The 19,883-nt window shown below is 43.3% G+C and overlaps 1 protein-coding gene across 1 annotated transcript in view; it reads right to left on the reverse strand.

The window, feature by feature from the left end:
• The window catches only part of DPP6 (dipeptidyl peptidase like 6), a 358,183-nt gene that overhangs the window by 145,440 nt on the left and 192,860 nt on the right, over positions 1–19,883 (reverse strand). The window contains exon 2 of the mRNA XM_033164933.1: positions 5,303–5,417. Within this exon, the coding sequence (XP_033020824.1) occupies positions 5,303–5,417 (115 nt within the window). The remainder of the gene's footprint in view (positions 1–5,302; positions 5,418–19,883) is intronic.

The raw sequence follows: 19,883 nt of genomic DNA on the forward strand, positions 1-19,883 counted from the left end.
CATTTTGAACTGACCGGTATTTGGGAATATGTGCATGAGAAGTGGGGTAGACTTCTATGCCAGAAGTAAAAGTTGGTCCTGTGGATGGTGGTCCTTTCTGCTGTGAACTGGGCAGGACCAGATACTCACCTCCCCAGTTCAGTTGGAAATGGCCTCAGTGTGCATGGAAGCGAAAGCTCCTCTTGCACTGATCCAGCACAGCGGAGTGCATGCGAAGCAATAGTGGAAACAGTGCAAGTATTGTGCCCCATGTCTCTCCTGTCCCCAGATGCAGCTGCCCGTTTGTTTAATATGGGGTGGAGAGAGAATCTATAAAGTAGAATCATGGAGTTGGAAAAGACCATGAGGATCATCTCATCCAACTCCCTACAATGCAGGAATATGCAACCGTCCCTTACAGGGATCGAACCTGCAACTCGGGTGTTATCAGCATCATGCTCCAACCAACTGGGCCTATTCAGCAGGTTTTAAACCATAAATCACAGTAGCAATAATTCATTCTCGGAAATCATCTTGCAAAGTTATCCTGACAGCTTGGTGTCTTCCAGATGTTTTATGCAACCAGCATCATCTGCCCCAGCCAGAGAGGCTGATGGGAGTTGTGATCCAAAACACCTGGAAGGCACCAGGTTGGGGAAGGATATCCTACGCCAAGTAGATTTGAGACAAGTGAACACCAGGGTAGCTTCTGGTATGGGATACTCCATCTTAGGAGAGAGGGTTGCATTAAACTGTGGCTTAGGGGCTTTTAAGTAGCTCAAGAAGCCACTTTGAACAAATGAAGTGTTGAAGAGCCAGAGGTTTCTTTGAGGTTGTTGCCATATGGTGAAGAGGCCCTCATTCATTTCAAACATCAGCCGTACATCTGATTGCACTTATGAACAGGGATGCAATGAGTTATAAATATTAATAATCAGTTTTATTTTGGGCAAATGCTTCAAGGGGTAGTTCAGGTTTTATCTCATAAAGTGATAGCATTACAATTTTCCTTCCCCCGGATGCATGTTTTCTGATTAAATATACATTAGCTACAGCCATGGCAATTGTCCTTTTTTACGTTAACACCGTGCAACTATATATTTTGAATTCCTGCATTTTTATTGCACAGCAACTCATTTTTGAAAACAAAAAATGGCACAACACATGATTTCTACCAAATGATTTCCAATGAATGTTCACATTCATTAAGGACAGGTCAACAGAAGAGAAAAAGAAATCAATTAACACTTTGACTGTCAAACCACAAATTACGTGCCCAGAATTCTGAAGTGTACAGATGCTGTCACAGCAAGATGGTAGGAAGTATGACCTCAGCACAATTTACACTCCCTGATTAATCCCTGAAGCTTCTAGTTTGTTTGCCACCACTTAATAATTCGCCCAGCAAAAACTCTGATGATCTCCCTCTTGTGGTTGTATAGCATATTTACGCAATAGGCCAGTGATGTCACTGAGTATTTCTAATGAACAACAACAAAAAGCATTACTCCCCATCCCAAGGACGGGAACTTTCCAGAAAACGTAGGCTGAGCAGGAGGATAGTAAGTGGTGCAGGCAAATGGGCACAGTTATCTTATGTGAATAAACATAAGCTGGAAGTCTTCCTCAGCTGTAAGTGTCCCAGAATGGAAAAATACAGCAGATCCAGGAGCTTTGCAGTGGGAAGTCACACAATATTTGCTTTCTAGCATCCTGTACCATCAGAGTTCCTTTTAGCATTGTCTTAGTCACATGAGAACATTCTTTCCATTAGCACCTATAGGTTTGCCATATGTCAGGAATTTCCTGGACTGCAGTCGAAAGCAGTGTCCAGGCGGAAATCGGCTAAATGTCTGGGAAAATCTGGACCTATGGCAACTGATGTCAGTAGTGTCGTTTTTGCCAAGGTTCCTCAAAAATAGCTCAAAAACGTCCAATTTCTTTGCTTAACAATTTTGGGCAAAACTAAAAACAACAACAACTCAACAACTTTTCTGTCTGGATTTTCACTTTTTGAAATATGGCAACCCTAGGATAATACTTCAGTGGCCTAATAATACAGACTCAGCATCCCTTCTTGGCTGAGTGCCAATTCTGATGACTGGCCTCCATGGAGATCCTGTGACATAATTCACAGATAGAGTACATAGACTACAACTGGCATAATATCTGACTACAGGCCCTGCTCATTTGTGGCTGGGGCTGACATCTGGGCAGCCACAGGTTCCCTGCACCAATTTAAATGTTTTCTCCAGCTGCACAGGACCCTCTAGCAGATAACCAGTTCCTGTACAGGACCCCTGGCTCCTGTATCATTTCCACATCAGACAGAGAGACCTACTTTTGGCCCATATATGCTAAGTGAGACCCATTTCTAATTTTGTAATTGCATATACTGGTTCTCTCTCTCTTGCTGCTCACATCCTTTCCATTTTTCCTATTTTAAAAATAAAAATAAAAAGTGCTAATTGTACCACCTCTACTACCCAACTTAAACTGGGAATTAGCCAAGCTGTGGATTTCAGTGCACTATCTACACACAAGGGGTGGATTTAGGGCTGTGTAAGCAGTGTGCATGTGCAGGAGGCTGAGCTGAGGAGGGCACCTTCTCAAAGCATGGTAAGCAAGAAGCTGGGTTTGGGGAAGGAGATGCGAGGCATCCTAGAGTTCTCCTGCCTCCTTCCCAAGCCTAGTTAGTGCTTTGGGAAGGAAGTGGGAGGGCTCTAGGACCCTGCCAGAGCCTTGCATCTCTTCCCCGGCTTTGGTTAGGCAGCATGAGGCATCAGATGTTGACCTCCCATGGGCCATCTATTTATTATTATTATTATTATTATTATTATTAATAAATAATATACTGCCCTATACCTGGGGGTCTCAGGGCAGTTCACAGAATAAAACCCAATGAAATACAAAAATAAAACACAAAATGTTACCCAAGTCTGCCACTGTACACACCCTAATACTGACATTTTCTTGTCTGGGAGCTTCATTAAAATTAAAACTAAGCTGAAATTTCTCCAAATACATTTTTTTCCAAGAAAATTTATGAGAATTGTTTTCCTCCCTCAACAAATAAGACTGGAACTTTACAGAATTTTCTCCAGATATTTACCACTGTTTTTTAAAGCAGGGACCATTTTCGCCAAACAATGTTCTAGGACAGGGATCCCTAAACTAAGGCCCGGGGGCCGGATGCGGCCCAATCGCCTTCTCAATCCGGCCCACGGACGGTCCAGGAATCAGCGTGTTTTTACATGAGTAGAATGTGTCCTTTTATTTAAAATGTATCTCTGGGTTATTTGTGGGGCATAGGAATTCGTTCATATTTCCCCCCCCAAAATGTACACAAGGTCTGAGGGACAGTGGACCAGCCCCCTGCTGAAAAAGTTTGCTGACCCCTGTTCTAGGACAATGCCAGGTCTAGGGCACTGTCAAAGATGGAAAATTGTGATCATGGTGCCAACAGTTTTTAAATGTTTCTTTTCAATATATTTTAATGTTTTCATATTACGTTATCTTTTGCAAACTGTATTTAATGAGTGGGGGGCAGGGAGAGGCCTAAATTGGGGCAGAACAGCTATGCTCTTGCCACTGCAAACCACGTGAGCACAACATTGAGAAAAAACGTTGGAGAATTACTCAAACCCCATTTAGCGAAATGGTTCCCCCATCCACAAGTTCTCTGTACTAAAACAGAGCGTAAAATTTTGAGAGGACATTTGCACACAGCTCTAAATTGGAACCAATGGGACAGATTCCAAGCCAATGCATTTAGAATCAGGGTGCTTATATCTAAGCATCAGAGGAGCCTTGCAGCACTAAACATCTTTCCCATTGTTTAGTGTTAACTTGTTATGCAGGCTAAACACATCCCTGTTTAGAGATGCCATAAACAGACTCCATTGAGCCAATTAATGGAGGAGAAAATGGCTTTTTACTTCACTGGTCCCAAGGTACTTCAGCCACTTAAGATCTAGCCATGAAGCATGCATTATTTCGGTAATAGGCACACAAACCACCACTTGCAGTATGATAATGGTTTAGTCCTAAGACTTAGTGTGCCAGTGCACAAATGCTTGGGAGAGTGGGATAGAATCACAGAATTGCAGAGTTGGAAGGAACCCCGATGAACAGCGTGATGCCATAACACCATGAGATTGAAATAAAAGTTACAGGTAGGTAGCCGTGTTGGTCTGCCGTAGTCGAAAGAAAATGAAAAAAATGATTTCCCCCCCTTCCAATAGCACCTTAGAGACCAACTAAGTTTGTTATTGGTATGAGCTTTCGTGTGCATCAGAATAAGTGTGCATGCACTTCCTCTTACATACAACAGAAAACTGTGATCTCATGAGATCACTGAGCCTAACCTTCTTGCCTTTTTCACTTAACTTCCAAAGGTAAGAACATCTTTCCTAGGGACTTACTTGAGCTGAATGAGTTAATTTAATTTATCAATGTAGCTGAAGTCTAATAAGGGCGTCATTCATTCTTTTCCTGACAAGGCACCTATGCCTCCAACCTAGGGATGAGGGAGAACTTTCAACCCGAGGGCCACATTCTATTCTTGGGAACCTTATGGGGGCCGCTTGCCAGTGGTTGGCAGGGTCAACACCAAAAGTTGGCAGATAATGAATGTGCATTTTACCTTTGTACAGTATGCTTATTTGTATACACCCACCCACCCACCTCTCTCTAGCCTCCATTCAGGCAAGAAAGAGGCATTATCAGAGTTGAAGGATACATTCCAACCAGGCAAAAATACTCAATGAGGGCTCATGAGAGATGTGGTTGGGGAAAGGGTAAGGGTCTGCGTAATGCCCCAACAAGCAGACAGAGAGGTACAGAAGGTTGCATTTGATCCTTGGGTCTGAGGTTCCTCAACTGACAGCTGCTTGAGAGACAGCAACTCAAGGAGAAAACTTCATCCCTTGAATTTCTCTCTGCCATGTAGCTGTTGGGTAGCTGCCTTTTTTCCCTGGGCAGTGCATAATACATTGTCTAAGAGAAATAATTGAGCAAGAAAGCCCCTAAACACAGCAGCTCTTTCTTACCATCTAGAGGGCCCCCCCGCCCCAGTAAGACCATTAAATCCTAGTCTAAAATTACCTAACTGCATCACTGTTCCATGTTCGGTATCATTTAAAAACACAGCGAAGCACACCCCTGCTTTCAAGATTAAAAGAGCGGGGGAGAGATTTTCTCCATCTGATTGATCTATCCGTCAAGTTCAGTTTAATCAGGCCCCTGCCTTTTTAAAATGCATTTCCAAAGACACTGAAATTACAACAACAGCAGCAACAAAAACTAAAGGTTATATAAATACCTGGTGTCAGCAAGATAACTGAAGTGACAATCAAGGAGCAGATAACCAGAATAACAAGTAATGCAATTGCAATTCCTTTCCAGTTCCTTTGTGGAGGGTTGCTCCCCACCAGCTCCTGCAAACAGCAAAATAAAAAAGGAACGGTTAAGCAGAGGCCATGAGCAACAAACTCATCCAAACACCATATAAGGTGAGTCTAGTCAATTAGCAATTAGGTCCAGTAGTCATAGAGGCAGCTGTAAGCTTGCTTGTTGCAGATGCAAATATATATTTGCCTAACTAGGAGAGCAAGGCAGCATGAGACAAACCAAACTGCAATAATAACAGATTTGGTGATTTTAACCATTGGTAGTTCAAATCTGCTGTACATACAAGTACCAGCAATCAGGGGCTTTGGACCATCTGTCTGCCACTGATTGAGCTGCTCTGACGTCACGATGAGACTTTAGTTTTATGGATAATAGTTTAGGATCCACTTACATAGTACCTTATCCCTCAACCTTGGAGAACCCTTTATTGCAGGGGTGAGGATCCTGTGGCCCTCCAGGGGTTGTTGAACTACAGTTCCCATCAACCCCAGTCAGTGTGGCAAGTGGTCAATGATAGGAGATGAAGTTCAACAACATTTAGAGCAGGCTTCCTCAACCTCGGCCCTCCAGATGTTTTGAGACTACAATTCCCATCATCCCTGACCACTGGTCCTGCTAGCTAGGGATCATGGGAGTTGTAGGCCAAAAAAACATCTGGAGGGTCGAGGTTGAGGAAGCCTGAGGATCAAAACCAACACATTCTTCTTGCTTAGCTCCATTCCAGCATGTTGGATAGCCAGCATAATAGAGGCCCCCCATTATTTATACTATCTCCTGCTCTGTTGCTTTGGTTTGGGTGGCAGGCAGCAGAGGAAGATTTTGAAAAAAGCAAGTAATTTTCTGAAAAAGGAAAATAAGAGGAAGAATGAGTTAGGAAATTTCATACTTTTTTTAAAAAAAAAGAAACCCTCAAAGCAGCAAAATTAAGGGGAAACGATCAGCAAACATGCATTTATATATGCAAATTATATGCACTGTGGTAAAGGCATTTTGAAAATTGTAATAGATTCACCCTTCCCCTACCCTTGAGAGGCAAAGAACAACCACTATCTTAATCTCGCAGCAAAGGGCATGGAGATTTAGTGATTTCCCTAATGTGTGCCAATGTTAGCCAAAGAGTCAGGAAAAGAATGTGGGTTTTGTTATCTTTGTTCACAGCCAACCCTTCCTTTCACATTAAAAACAACAACAACCCAACAGAGGTCAAAAAGGAGAAGGGGAAACAGAGAGGCAGCTGGTGCCAATGTGAGTAGGCTGCCAAAGCCTTAATCAACTTCTCAAATAATAATAATAAAAAACCCTTTAGACCCAAATGCATGCATGCTGTTGTTTTTGGTTCTTTAAAACTAGCAGAAAATCTAAACGAGAATGGCAGAAACTATTAGATGCAGCAACTCCTCCCAGCCAGGGACAAAGGCAGTGTTGCAGCCCTGTGATCAAGAGAGGGCAATGCTTAATCAGCTGTGAGTTGGCTCACCTGCATTAATGGTTGCCTATTACTGAGACATCAAAGAAGGTGGTTAGGGTGACTTTCAGGACAAAATGAAGAAAAATAGGCAACCCAGGTAAGATCTGAACAACCCTTTAAACTGCTACGGCTACACAATGAGACAGCAACCCCAGTTCTAACACAGCTTCATTAACATGCGAACCTGAAGTTCTGGGTCCCTTCCAAACAGATGCCAAAGTTTTGCACTAGTTTTGTGCCGCAAACCTCACGTTTTGTGCCACCCTCCAAACTGAGTAACTGACAAACAGGGAGCCATAGGTATACCCCCAAACCCAACACTGCCCGATTGACTCCAAACTGGTGCCAGGGTTTTGTGCTAGTTTTATCCCTATTTGGTTTTTATTGAATCAGAGGCGATCCAACACATTTTAGTGCCATGAAAATAATAATAATAATAATAATAATAATAATAATAATAATAATAATAATAATAATAATATCTGGAGGGCAATGGCACTGTCTCCCCAGTGGAAATAAAAATACAGCAATCAACTAAATAATTGTGATTTTCTACATTTTGGGGGGAAACTTTCAATATGAGGAATGGTAGGCCTCATTTTATGTGAGGCAATTGACAATGATAAACATAAGGCAGAATTATCTAGCATTTTTGTTACAAGGCCATGAAATAAATACAAAAGAGTTCTGGATTCAGAAGCACTTCATTTTATGTACTCAGAGGAACAAGGAACAGGAAACACACCTGGGCCCAAGTAGGTAACCAGCATTTGTGAACCTGACTTTGGGAGCTCAAGGACTAATGATCTCTGTTTTACACAGCCACATTCCTTATAAGGAGAGAATTGCGCATGGTGCATCATTTGTAGTCATGTGCAAGGTTTCAAAAATGAACAGTGGTGAGTGGGGCGCATTGGGACTGATATGGCAGAAGGCAAGGAGCCCAACAGCAGGGGGCACTAGAGGCAAGTACTTATAGTTTTGTTCCCCTCCTCCTCCCCTCTGTTGAGCTCTACAAGGACAACACTGAGGGCGAAGCTGTCAGGCAGGGCAATCACCTCCTTGGCCTGGCCTGGTCCTAAGTACTGTAGGAAGGAAGACAGTTGTGGGCTGGCTGAAGGCAAACTCAGCTTGGTGGGCCAGTGCACCATTCAGCCCTAATGAACCACCCTCCACTGAAATTGAAAGGGGGAAGAAGTGGGTGGATCAGGATCATCAAATGGAGGCAGTAGAGTTCAACCCTTTTCTACCCACTGCGACTGAGAAGAAAATATCCCAAAGAGGGAATCTCCAGTTAGCACTAATAGGAGTTTGCCTGCCCTGGGCTAAGAGCATCTGAAGGGTGTGTGTGTGAGTGTGTGTGGGAGAGAGAGAGAGAGAGAGAGAGAGAGAGAGAGAGAGAGAGTGTATAGGTAAAGGGACCCCTGACCATTAGGTCCATTCATGTCCGACTCTGGGGTTGCGGTACTCATCTCGCATTACTGGCCGAGGGAGCCGGCGTACAGCTTCCGGGTCATGTGGCCAGCATGACTAAGCCACTTCTGGTGAACCAGAGCAGCGCACGGAAACACCGTTTACCTTCCCGCCGGAGCGGTACCTATTTATCTACTTGCACTTTTGACGTGCTTTTGAACTGCTAGGTGGGCAGGAGCTGGGACCGAGCAACGGGAGCTCATCCCGTCGCGGGGATTTGAACCGCCAACCTTCTGATCAGCAAGCCCTAGGCTGAAGGTCATTTGTGTAGGAAAGGGTTAAAACCCACCACCTGTAACATGCTGTGGACCTTATCCCACCCTTAACTGATATTTATCATTTTCAAAACAGGCACTCAACTACTGTACAGGTGATAGCATTTAGCTTCACAGGTAGTTTCTTCCTCATATTCCACTTGAGTTAAGAAATTCATCTGGATATTTCAGAGTAGCCTAGATCATCACAATAGCAGCAGTAGAAACAGAAATAGTGATACTATACTAAGCACCTAATGCTATAATTCAGTGCTTAAAAGCAAACAGCCTTGACAGATGCTCAGACATTATTACTATTATTATTTTAAAGGGGGGGGGTCACCTCACAGGGTGAATGAAGTAATATTAAATGTACATTTAGTTTACATATAAATCTAGAAATGCATGCTGTTATTCATAAGTAAGTCTTGCAAAAGCCAGATCGATGCTCAGTAATATATTTGTTGTGGGGGGGGGGAGAGTATTGGGAGAAAGATTATAATCAAGCTCTGCTAAGAAATATTTGGCCGAGCTGCTTTAAACTGCACAGTTCAGATTATTTTTCCATCTGCACTAGGTGAATGCTGAAAAGATACACCATAAATCCTCCTTTTATGTTATATGGACCATTTGCCATGGGTGGAGATGGTAACAGCACATTATAAAACCAACAGTGCATATATTTGGAGCTGGAGTCTAATCATTTCTGCTTCCTGTAGGAATATCCTAGAAGGCAGGGAAGGATGCTTAAAATAATTTCCATGACTCAAGAATTCTTTCCAAGATTTATGGCCTCCATCTCAATTTCATGATTACCACTGATTAATTCATTATATCATGCCCTCATCCACTCTCCGACTTCTTGAGAACTGATGTGCCCCTCCTTCATTAGGGATTCTTTGATCTAGGTTAAATAAGTCCAGCAATAATTCAGTTCTGGCCTCCTGCTAAACATCCAGGGGAGCAGGGTTATACATTGATGGTTCCATCATGGATAGCAGGGAACTGTTTCTATGGAAAGCCTGACCACCTCAGTTTTCATAGAATCATAGAATTGTAAAAAGTTCCCATCATAAACACGTCTAAGAATTTCTAGCATTGCCTACTTCCCAATCTGTAAAATGTCCATGTTTGTGGAAATTCATGCAAGATAAGGGTATCCATGGTTACTCATCATGATGGCTACATTGCCTCCAGGCTCAGTTGCAGGGAATCGTGAACAGGAGACAGGCACTGCAGAAGAAGAAGTGTGCATGCACACGAAAGCTCATACCAAGAACAAACTAAGTTGGTCTCTAAGGTGCTACTGGAAGGAATTTTTTATTTTATTTTGTTTTGACTATGGCAGACCAACACAGCTACCTACCTGTAACAGGCACTGCAATGTGTCTCTGAGTACCAATCACTGAGGAACATGAATAGCGAGAGAGCTGTTGTACCCATGTGCTGCTTGCAAGCTTCACAGAGGAATCTGGCTGGGCACTGTGAGAACAGAATGCTGGATCTGATAGCCCTTTGTTCTGACCCAGCAGGGCTCTTAAGGGCTCTTTACGCTCTTGCAGCATTTGGATCTCACAGCTGGAGCTGCTCAGGTCAGACTTGAAGGAGCTTAGCATGCTCTCCATGCACTTCGGGACTGCAATGCAAGCCACGAACTGCATACACAGTGAGTGCAAGGTTGGTATGGTATTGTGGAGATTATTTAGATACTGCTTTTTTAGCCCAAAGCGACAAATGACGTTGCTCCCCTTGTAAATCTCTCCTTGACAGATGCATACTGCTGCTGCTTTGAATATAGCCTCAGGTCCACACACCCATTTTCAAGGCCTGCTGCGTCAGAGCATCTTCCAAGTGGGCGTCATCCGAGAAGAAATAATGAGAAGTCTGGTCCACCTCCCCAAGATTCCTCCCACTGGACCTAAGGTGGGCCTTTGGTCTGATCTGAAAGAAGGCTCTGTAGTAGCCGTCAGTGGGACGGGGTGAGGCATTGCTGCTTACTTGGTTTCCCAGTGCTGGAGACACTGCTGGTTACTGAGAGGGAGAGTGGTAGGGAAGGAGAGAGGCACAGTGTGGGGCAGTTTAAGTACAGCCACACCAACATTCCCGGTGTTGCCGCCCCACCCCACCGACCTCCCCTCCACCTCCACCCTCTTCCTCTTGGTAACCAGCAGCTATTCTGGTATTGGGAAGACACATCAGCCCAACCCAACCTCGCTGCTGACTGCCGCTGTTCCTATGTAACATTCAGAGCACACAATGCATTCTGAGGAGGCATAATCAGAAGTCCTACCTCCCTACCTGTTATGTACTGAGTTGAATAGGATCCAAACTGCAGCAGTCTGATTGGTCCTAGAACAATAGGATTGAGATTGCAGCAGTCTGATTGGTCCCAGAACAATAGGATTGAGATTGCAGCAGTCTGATTGGTCTGCAGGAGCCACCCAATCCAGCTCCAGGTGGAAGTGAATCCGTACACTGATTGGCATACAGGAGTATCCCGGAATTAGCCAATCACGTGGGGCCCATTGTGTAAATAGTGTATATAAGCAAACGTTTTGGGGGAACTACATTCCTCACTACTATGAGCTGAATAAAGAGCATGAAAGTCACACTGGACTCTGAGTATCTTTCACTACCTGAACAAAAATTTTCATCAGAATGGGGAAATGAGGTACTTAGGTAGACACTTTGGGGAAAGCAAGCGAAAGAACCAAACCTCAGCATTCAGGCAGATTTTTGCTAGTAATTTCTACAGTACATCTCAGTGCATTAAAGGACTTGATAACACTTCTTTATTGTACTTTATTTTTTGGTAAGAAAAGTGAGTTGCTGGTACTCATATCTTGCTGGTAGTGCCGTGAGTGCCAGCACAAAATGGCTGCCATCGGCAGCAAACAAAGAAGAGAGGCCAGCTTTTTTCATTTTTTTTCCTGACCTCAGGCCCATAGGGTAGCTCTGTTTTGCTTGATTTCCAAAGCCACACCATGTACATTGTGGATGACAGGGGTATGAATCTGGGTTTCTCGCATCCAAGCTGAACGCTACAACACCCCCTACAACATACGACCCTTAAAATAAAAGTTACAAGTTAATAAATTTCTCTGCCACAGCTGCACTAAGGGGAACTGAGAACCTGAGGGTAATTGGGTTCATGGCCGCGAATAAAGTATTTATAGGTGGCCTGATTTAAAGGCATTCAAAGTCAGTGGAAGTTTCCTGGGCACTGTGACAAGCTGTGAGATTTTATAAAATAGATTAAAACAGAAGATTCCAAGGCCCGATATTCTTACAAATCTGTAGTGCCCAGGGCACTTTTAATGTATTTGTTTGAGAGCTGATCTGGATCTCAGGCTTCGTTTGTAAAGAAGTTTCTAGTCTTCACATATATGGAGGCAATTATGGAAAAGAGTTGTAGCAAGCAGGGAAATGCAAATGTTTAGGCCCAGGAATGAGAAAGACAAAAAAAGGGGACCCCATTGTTATTTTTCTTTACAATGTACATCATGGCTCACCAATGCAGCACCCATAGGTGCACATGCAAGTCAAGAGTTGTATTCCCTGACACCCATCTTAAACCCCACTTGCACTGCCCATCCATGCTGAAGTGGGGTTTAAATGAACCCTTCTCTTGTAGGGTTTGTGCCTGTCATTTGCAGAAGTGCCCGGGACCCCAAAAGCTTGGCAACCCTTGATATGGGCAGTTACACTCTGCTCCTGGTTGATCTAACTCTGACTGACCTGGTCCAGCCTTCTTCAGGGTCTCACCTGTCCAGACCAGACCAGAGTGTTATAATCTGGAACAGAATTTAAGACAGGGTCCTTCCAGCCCACTTCCCGCATAAAAAAAATCTGTTTGTGAGACCAAGCATGATATAATTTCCAATGTTGCTGTCATGTTTAGTTGTCACTTTGCTGTCACTTCTAACATCTCACTAGGAAGAAATTTGTCACACTTGTTAGTTATGCAGATTTAGTACCACTTCAAAACAGCTGGCTAGCAAAAGTTTTGTAGCAGGCTAAATGCTTCAAGAACTCAGCCCTCCCCAACCTTGAGTGAAGGTCATTAAAAAAAAAACTGTGCTGAAGATCACTGGGTTCATGGTGGATAGCTCAATGAAATGGTGGATAGCTCATCGACCCAATATGCAGCAGCTGTGAAAAAAAACTGGATTCCATGCTAGGGATCATTAGGAAAGGAATAAAAAATGGACAGTATTTGCAATGCATTTATACAAATCTAAAATGTGACCACATTTGGATTACAGAGAATAATTTTAGTTGCAGAAAAGGGTCATCAGAACTATTAAGAGGCTAGAAAAGCACCCCTAGGAGGAAAGGTTGCTAATTCTGGGACTTTTAAGTTTGGGGGGAGGAATACGTAAGTGGGGTGGACATCAAAGAAATGCAAAAAACAAAACAACAAAAACAAAAACCCCACCCATGTGTGGAGAAAGTGGAAAGGGAAAAGCTTTGGAATAACCAGCCTCATATTACCAACATGCTTAAGTCTAATTAATGCATGAAGGAGTTAATACCATAAAGTAAGCTGTCCTGCCAGACCTAGCTATGCCCACTTCCCTTACCTCAGGAGGAAATGGGTAATCAAACTTATTGTTTCCCCAGTTTACATGAGAAGCTCAATATGTGAAGAGGTTTGAGCTGGTTGCTCAAGCTCAGACTGCATGGCTCTCACAAGCCACACTTGAGTTCCTATTCCAATAATTTAGGAACTTTCACCAATGTAACTAAGCCAAGCATTACTGCCTGCGTAACTTTTTTCTGAATGCCGTATGGAAAAGCACATAAACCTGGCCTTTTGAAAGTTTGCAAATAAACCATTTTTAACTTACCAAACGTATGGTCTTTTTATATGCTGGGGAAGAGGAAAACTTTGGAACTCACTTTAAAGAGCATATTTTAAAGGTCTATCAGCCTATCTTTCCATGCTTCACTTGTGCTCCATATTACTGACATTAAATCTCTGCTGGGGTTCTCTCTGGGCATCCAGGAATCCTCCTTTATGTACCTATATTTTTCCTTGAATTAACAGAGGTTCCCCACTACACCCTGCATAGTTAAACTGGAATCAGTTGTCGCAAGATGTGGCGATGGCCACCAATTTAAGGGATTAGACAACTTCATGCAGACTAAGGATAATAATGGCTACTAGCCATGATGACTGTATTTGTACAGAATCACAGAATTGCAGAATTGGAAGGGACCACAAGGATCATCTAGTCTAACCCCCTTCAATGCAGGAATCTTTTGCCCAATGTGGGGCTCAAACCCATCACTCTGAGTCTCATGCTCTAGCAACTGAGCTAGACTAGTTTCTACAAAATATATTCAGCATGCCTCTGAATGCTAGTTGCTGGGGAGTTAAGAGAGGGCTTTGGTCCTCATGTCCTGCTTGTGAGCTTCCTAGATGTATCTGTCTGGACACTGCAAAAAAGGAATCACAGAATCATAGAGTTGAAAGAGACCACAAGGGCCATCCAGTCCAACCCCCTGCCAAGCAGGAAACACCATCAAAGCATTCCTGACAGATGGCTGTCAAGCCTCTGCTTAAAGACCTCCAAAGAAGGAGACTCCACCACACATCCTTCTTGTGGAACTGGACAGAACTTGGGTCTGATTCAGCCAGACTCTTGAAAGATAGGCTTTCTGGGGAGTGGGGCTCAAATAGTGAGACTTAACTACGAGGAAGAGCTGTCATCCTTTAATGAATGCATCTAATTATACAAAACCTAAAGAAAGAAGGGCTAATTCTCCACCTTCTAATCTCAAGGAACCCACTTTGCTTTTATTATCAACGACACTGGAGTCCACACTGTTACTAATCCGAGGGGAACCCCCCCCCACAAATTGGGTGTGCAGAGTTTCAGCTCTTAACAAAGCATCAGCAACACATATATAATGAGCAAGTGATCCTCTTAGACACTCGCTTTGTACTTTGTGTAATGCTGAATAATTAAAGCAAGGCCTAAACGGCCTTTGCGTATTAATCGAAACTGCGTTAAATCTTGCTGCACCACTTCTCCACTTTCTTTGTTGTTTGACTCATTTTCTGCAGCTTACATAATAGCTTCAAACTGGCCCAGAATTTGATGTGTAAAACAACCAGTTTCAAAGCTTGAGCACAGCTCTGTTACATCCATATGTAGCACTTTTTGAAAAAAAGAAGAAGAGAAAGTCAAATTTGTACCTATTAGTGTCTGCTTGCAAAACACCACATTACCCAACCTGCTCAGGTGTTAACTCCCTTCTGTCTGCATCACTTTCTAATACAGAGCCAGAAGCCTGTATTTTAATGTGATAGTGCCTGTTATCCGGATCCAAGATGGCATAGTTTCTGAATGTGAAAAGGATGATCGGATGGATGGAGTTTGGAACCCTTCCAGTGAAGGAGGCTGTCAGTGAAATCATTACTGGCATGTTTATCTCCAACCAGCCAAAAATCTGTCACCTAGATGACCATAGGATACATCTCCAGCCAACTTCAGACAAATGCTCTCCAATCACTGCTTCAATTTGCCCTTTAAATCATCTTGAAAATAAACAAATCAAAGGAAAAACATGCAGCTAAAACACACCTATTACCTATGACTAACCTCTCTCATTCCTTTTTAAACTTACATTTTTTTAAAAAAGAATCATATTTATATGCATATTAGTATTTCATCTCTGTTTATTATGGCACGTGGTTGCTGCTCTGCAAAGCATAAGATTGGGCCACAAATCAGTGATTTTCAAAATCTTTGAGGGGCTCATGGGAGATTTGTGTGTTGCTCACTGAAAGCAAGCATTGGGGGCAAAACCTCTGAAACAACAGCTAGTTAAGTTTAACTCCTGTTTCTGCAAATTTATTTATTTGTTAAATTTCAACATACAAACCTATTTTCAACTATTGAGTTCTCAAAACAGTTTGCAGCATATAATGATGATGATGATGATAAATTTTCCCCATAGTATAACAAACAACAAATATATATTTTGTATGCAGTTTGGTATTAAAAACAAACAAACCCAAAAAGCAACAACTGAGCACCGCAACAGATAATTTGGAGAAACACTAAATCCAATCCACACATTCATCCAGGATATTTTAGTTAGACATTAGATTTTTTTTACCAATTTTTAAAATCTTTTCTGTATTTTATTCTTTGTGCACTGCTTAGAGACACTTGTAGCTAAACAGTATATAAACTGTTTAAAGAAATAAGTGGGTCAGGTCAGTTTTTTTATCAGGATTTGCAAAGAACAAAGTCCTCAGGCTTCTTGCCAGGAAGTCAACTTAGTACAGAGCATTAAGAATCTTCTGATGTATTCAAAGGATTTATGTAAGGGGAAATATTTAATGAACATCATTTGCATATCAAAACCAGTTTAAAAAAACTAGCAATCCACTAGTAATCCCGTGGAAAGAAAAATGATTTAAAAACGGGGGTCTACCTTTAACACATCCGAGCGCTACAGGTAAATGTGGCTGCACTGTTGTATCTCTTGGCTCTCATATAAACATATACCGTTTTTTCCGTCTATAAGACGTCCCATGTATAAGACACCCCTATTTCGGGGGTCTCCGATTTAAGAAAATGGGGGAGATGGCCCTCGTGTATAAGACACCACCAAATTTTGGACATTATTTTTTTTTAGGAAAAAAAACTAGTCTTATACACGGAAAAATAAAGTGAGCACCTGTAACATTCCTTACATTTGTGCCAGTGAGGAGCAGCTAAAGGTAATGCTGCAAATGGTAAGAAAAGATCTAAAATGGAGGGTTTTCAAACACTATCACGCAAAACCCTTAATTCAGAAAAAGCAGCGGGACTTCTGCAACGATAACTAACAACCTGGCCCTTATCTCTGCGGTGCACCACTTGCAGGACATATAGATCAGAGCTCTAGATTCAACACATGCACACAAACACCCCACCTGGAATCTTGCTTTAGTGTAGCTGTGATGCACGTACACCTCCCCACCCCCCACCCCAGCACTGGTGCACATTTGCGCTGCCAAGGTTGTTCTGCCCAGAATCGGACACTATTTTTGCATGTTCCTTCACTGCAAGCAGCTCAACGGCAGGCATAGGACACAGGGCTGTAAATGACTGACTGGTAAATGGCCACCTCTTGGTGTTTTTTTGGACCTAGACTTAGGCACATCGAAGGAAGTGAGGAAGATCAGTGCTCCCTGGAGCCACAGATGGCCTGAAAAAATAATAAACAATCAAACAGGACCTGCAATAGAATGTTGCAGTGCAGAGTGCTCCTGCTCACTGTCAGCTATGCCCTTTTTCAGGATATACTACTCAGGAGTAGCCTGTGCATAAGGCGAGAAGAAGGCATTTGCCTAAGGCAGCGGATCAAGCCCTCACTGCTGCTCATGCCATGCCCTTGCTGCCGCTGCTGTGTTGTGAGGATAAAAAAGGTAAAGAGGTAAAGGACCCCTGGATGGTTAAATCCAGTCGAAGGCAACTATGGGATTGCGGCGCTCATCTTGAAGGGGACACTTTCAGGCCGAGGGAGCCAGCGTTTGTCCTCAGACAGCTTTCTGGGTCCTGTGGCCAGCATGACTAAACCACTTCTGGCGCAAAGGAACACTGTGACGGAAACCAGAGCACACGGAAACACCGTTTACCTTCCCACCACAGTGGTACCTATTTATCTACTTGCACTAGTGTGCTTTCGAACTGCTAAGTTGGCAGGAGCTGGGACAGAGCAATGGGAGCTCATCCCATCGTGGGGATTCGGACCGCCGACCTTCTGATCGGCAAGCCCAAGTGGCTCAGTGGTTTAGACCACAGTGCCACCCGCATCCCGCTGTTGTGAGGGTACAGTTGCTATGATGGAGCTGGTGGCACCACAGGCACGATGGCAGGGGCAGGGTGGGGACCCATATCTGTGGAGTGTGTGTGTCTTGGTGTCAAAATGCCCTGACACCTTTCAGTTTGACCTATCACCCAATTTCCCATTCCCCCTCTTGCCACCATCAACTATCTGTCAGCATTCTGTAGCCACTGAGTCCTTATTGGACTGCTTTTGGAGTTCTTTTCTTAACATTTCTTTTAGGGGGTTTTCCGAGCCTGCGGATGCCTCCCTCTTGTGGATGGCTGGTGCTGTTTTGACTATAAAAGCAGCGGCATTCCTGCCCGAAGTCCAGAAATAGAGGGGACGACAAGATTCTCCCCAACCTCACAATGTAAATGGATGACACCATGACTTACGCTCATGACTGAATACTGGAAGGGGATTGGTTGGCACATGCAGCCCAAATCAGCAATCACAGACACAAGGCTGAGACTCCCTTAGAAAGGTCTGTATCCAAGAGATCAAAATGATGAACTTTTTATAGACTGAACGGAGGCCTTTTGTGGACTATTTTTTTTTTAAAAAATACTCTAGTCAAATGAAATTGCAGGCAGGAGATGAGATAAAAGCACTGGAAGAAAAACAATAAAATAACAGTAACAGAGAAACCTTTTGCAATAGAATCATAGAGTTGGAAGAGACTACAAGGGCCATCCAGTCCAACCCCCTGCCAAGCAGGAAACACCATCAAAGCATTCCTGACAGATGGCTGTCAAGCCTCCGCTTAAAGAACTCCAAAGAAGGAGACTCCACCACACTCCTTGGCAGCAAATTCCACTGTCGAACAGCTCTTACTGTCAGGAAGTTCAGGAAATAGGTAAAGCTACTGTCAGGAAATAGGTAAAGCTATAATGCGGTAGAAAAGGTTTCAGTCAAAACACTGTGGAGCTGGGGGTGGATAGTCAACTTGTGAAACAATGTAATTATTTGATACGAATATTATTGTGAAAATGTTTGAAAAAATTAATTTAAAAAATACAGCAAAGGGGGGGGGGGGAAGGAAAATAGAGTCTATACCTTCCTGTTCACTTGCTGCGAATTCTAAGGGGGATTATCTACATTTTAGAAACTATGTATATTAATAGCCCATTCCCCCCTCTCAAATCTAGAGCTCCCTCTTTCATTTTATCTCCAAATAAATTGTTTTCACAGCTACCTTTCAGACAGAAATCTGCAGAGCCAGAAGCAACAGTATGCTGATGCTAGGTAAGAGCTTATTGCGATGCACAGTGAAGATGGGATGCATAATGGGCCTCCGTTTTATTTCTGCAGGTTCGAAAAGTGCCTGTCAAAATCAAGGCAGGAATATTAAGAAGAGAGTCAGTGTTATTTTTTGCTATTTGCTTGCAACAATCATTGCGCTGGTAGGCAGGTGGATAATGAATGCTGAAGAGGCCTGCCAGGGTCTGTGCACCTTTGCCCCAATCCGGCAAGGAAATGTCAAAAGTGCGAAGCTGTGTTCTGCACATGCAATTGCTTAGAGATGCATACCTGCAGCTGATGACAAATGAGCATTTGTTCAGAGGTGACAGTGGTTTGAGAGGGGCCTTTGTGGCCCACGGCCAACTCACCATGCTCTCCTGGAAGGGAGGTGTGGTGGCTAGAGTTTTGGACTAAGAACTGGAAGACCAGGGTTCGAATAAAACTAACTGCTGCTCCAGATATATATTGTGTTCGTGGGTACAATCTTGAGACACACCATGTGTAAACTAGTTTATGCCTGCATATGTAGTGGTTAGGGTGTTGGACTAGGACTCAGGGTAAAGGTAAAGGGACCCCTGACCGTTAGGTCCAGTCACGGATGACTCTGTGGTGCTCATCTTGCTCTATAGGTCGAGGGAGCCGGCATACAGCTTCCGGATCATGTGGCCAGCATGACTAAGCCGCTTCTGGCGAACCAGAGCAGCACATGGAAACGCCGTTTACCTTCCCGCCGGAGTAGTACCTATTTATATACTTGCACTTTGATGTCCTTTCAAACTGCTAGGTTGGCAGGAGCAGGGACCGAGCAACGGGAGCTCACCCTGTCGCGGGGATTCGAACCACCGACCTTCTGATCGGTAAGCCCTAGGCTCTGCGGTTTAGACCACAGTGCCACCCGAGTACTTAATGTAGTTATTGTACTGGTATATAAAAACAGGGTATGGGAGACAGCAATGCCAACACATTACAAAACATTGTATGCTCATAGTAAATGCTGTTATACCTGTTGCACCCTTGCAGCTTGCTATATACAAGCTGTTCCCCATACATTTCAACAGAGGAGGTAGCTCTACCCTTATATGGAGTTTTCTCCATATTTACATATGGCACTCACATACAGCTCTGGAATATAGCCAAAATATTCTAGCATCAGGTTTTCTCAGCCCTAAGAATATAGATAGATAGATCAAGATCAATTAAAATATTCATACTAGCAAGGCAGT

The sequence above is a fragment of the Lacerta agilis genome, chromosome 12 (genome assembly GCF_009819535.1).
Source record: "Lacerta agilis isolate rLacAgi1 chromosome 12, rLacAgi1.pri, whole genome shotgun sequence".
Classification (NCBI taxonomy): domain Eukaryota; kingdom Metazoa; phylum Chordata; class Lepidosauria; order Squamata; family Lacertidae; genus Lacerta; species Lacerta agilis.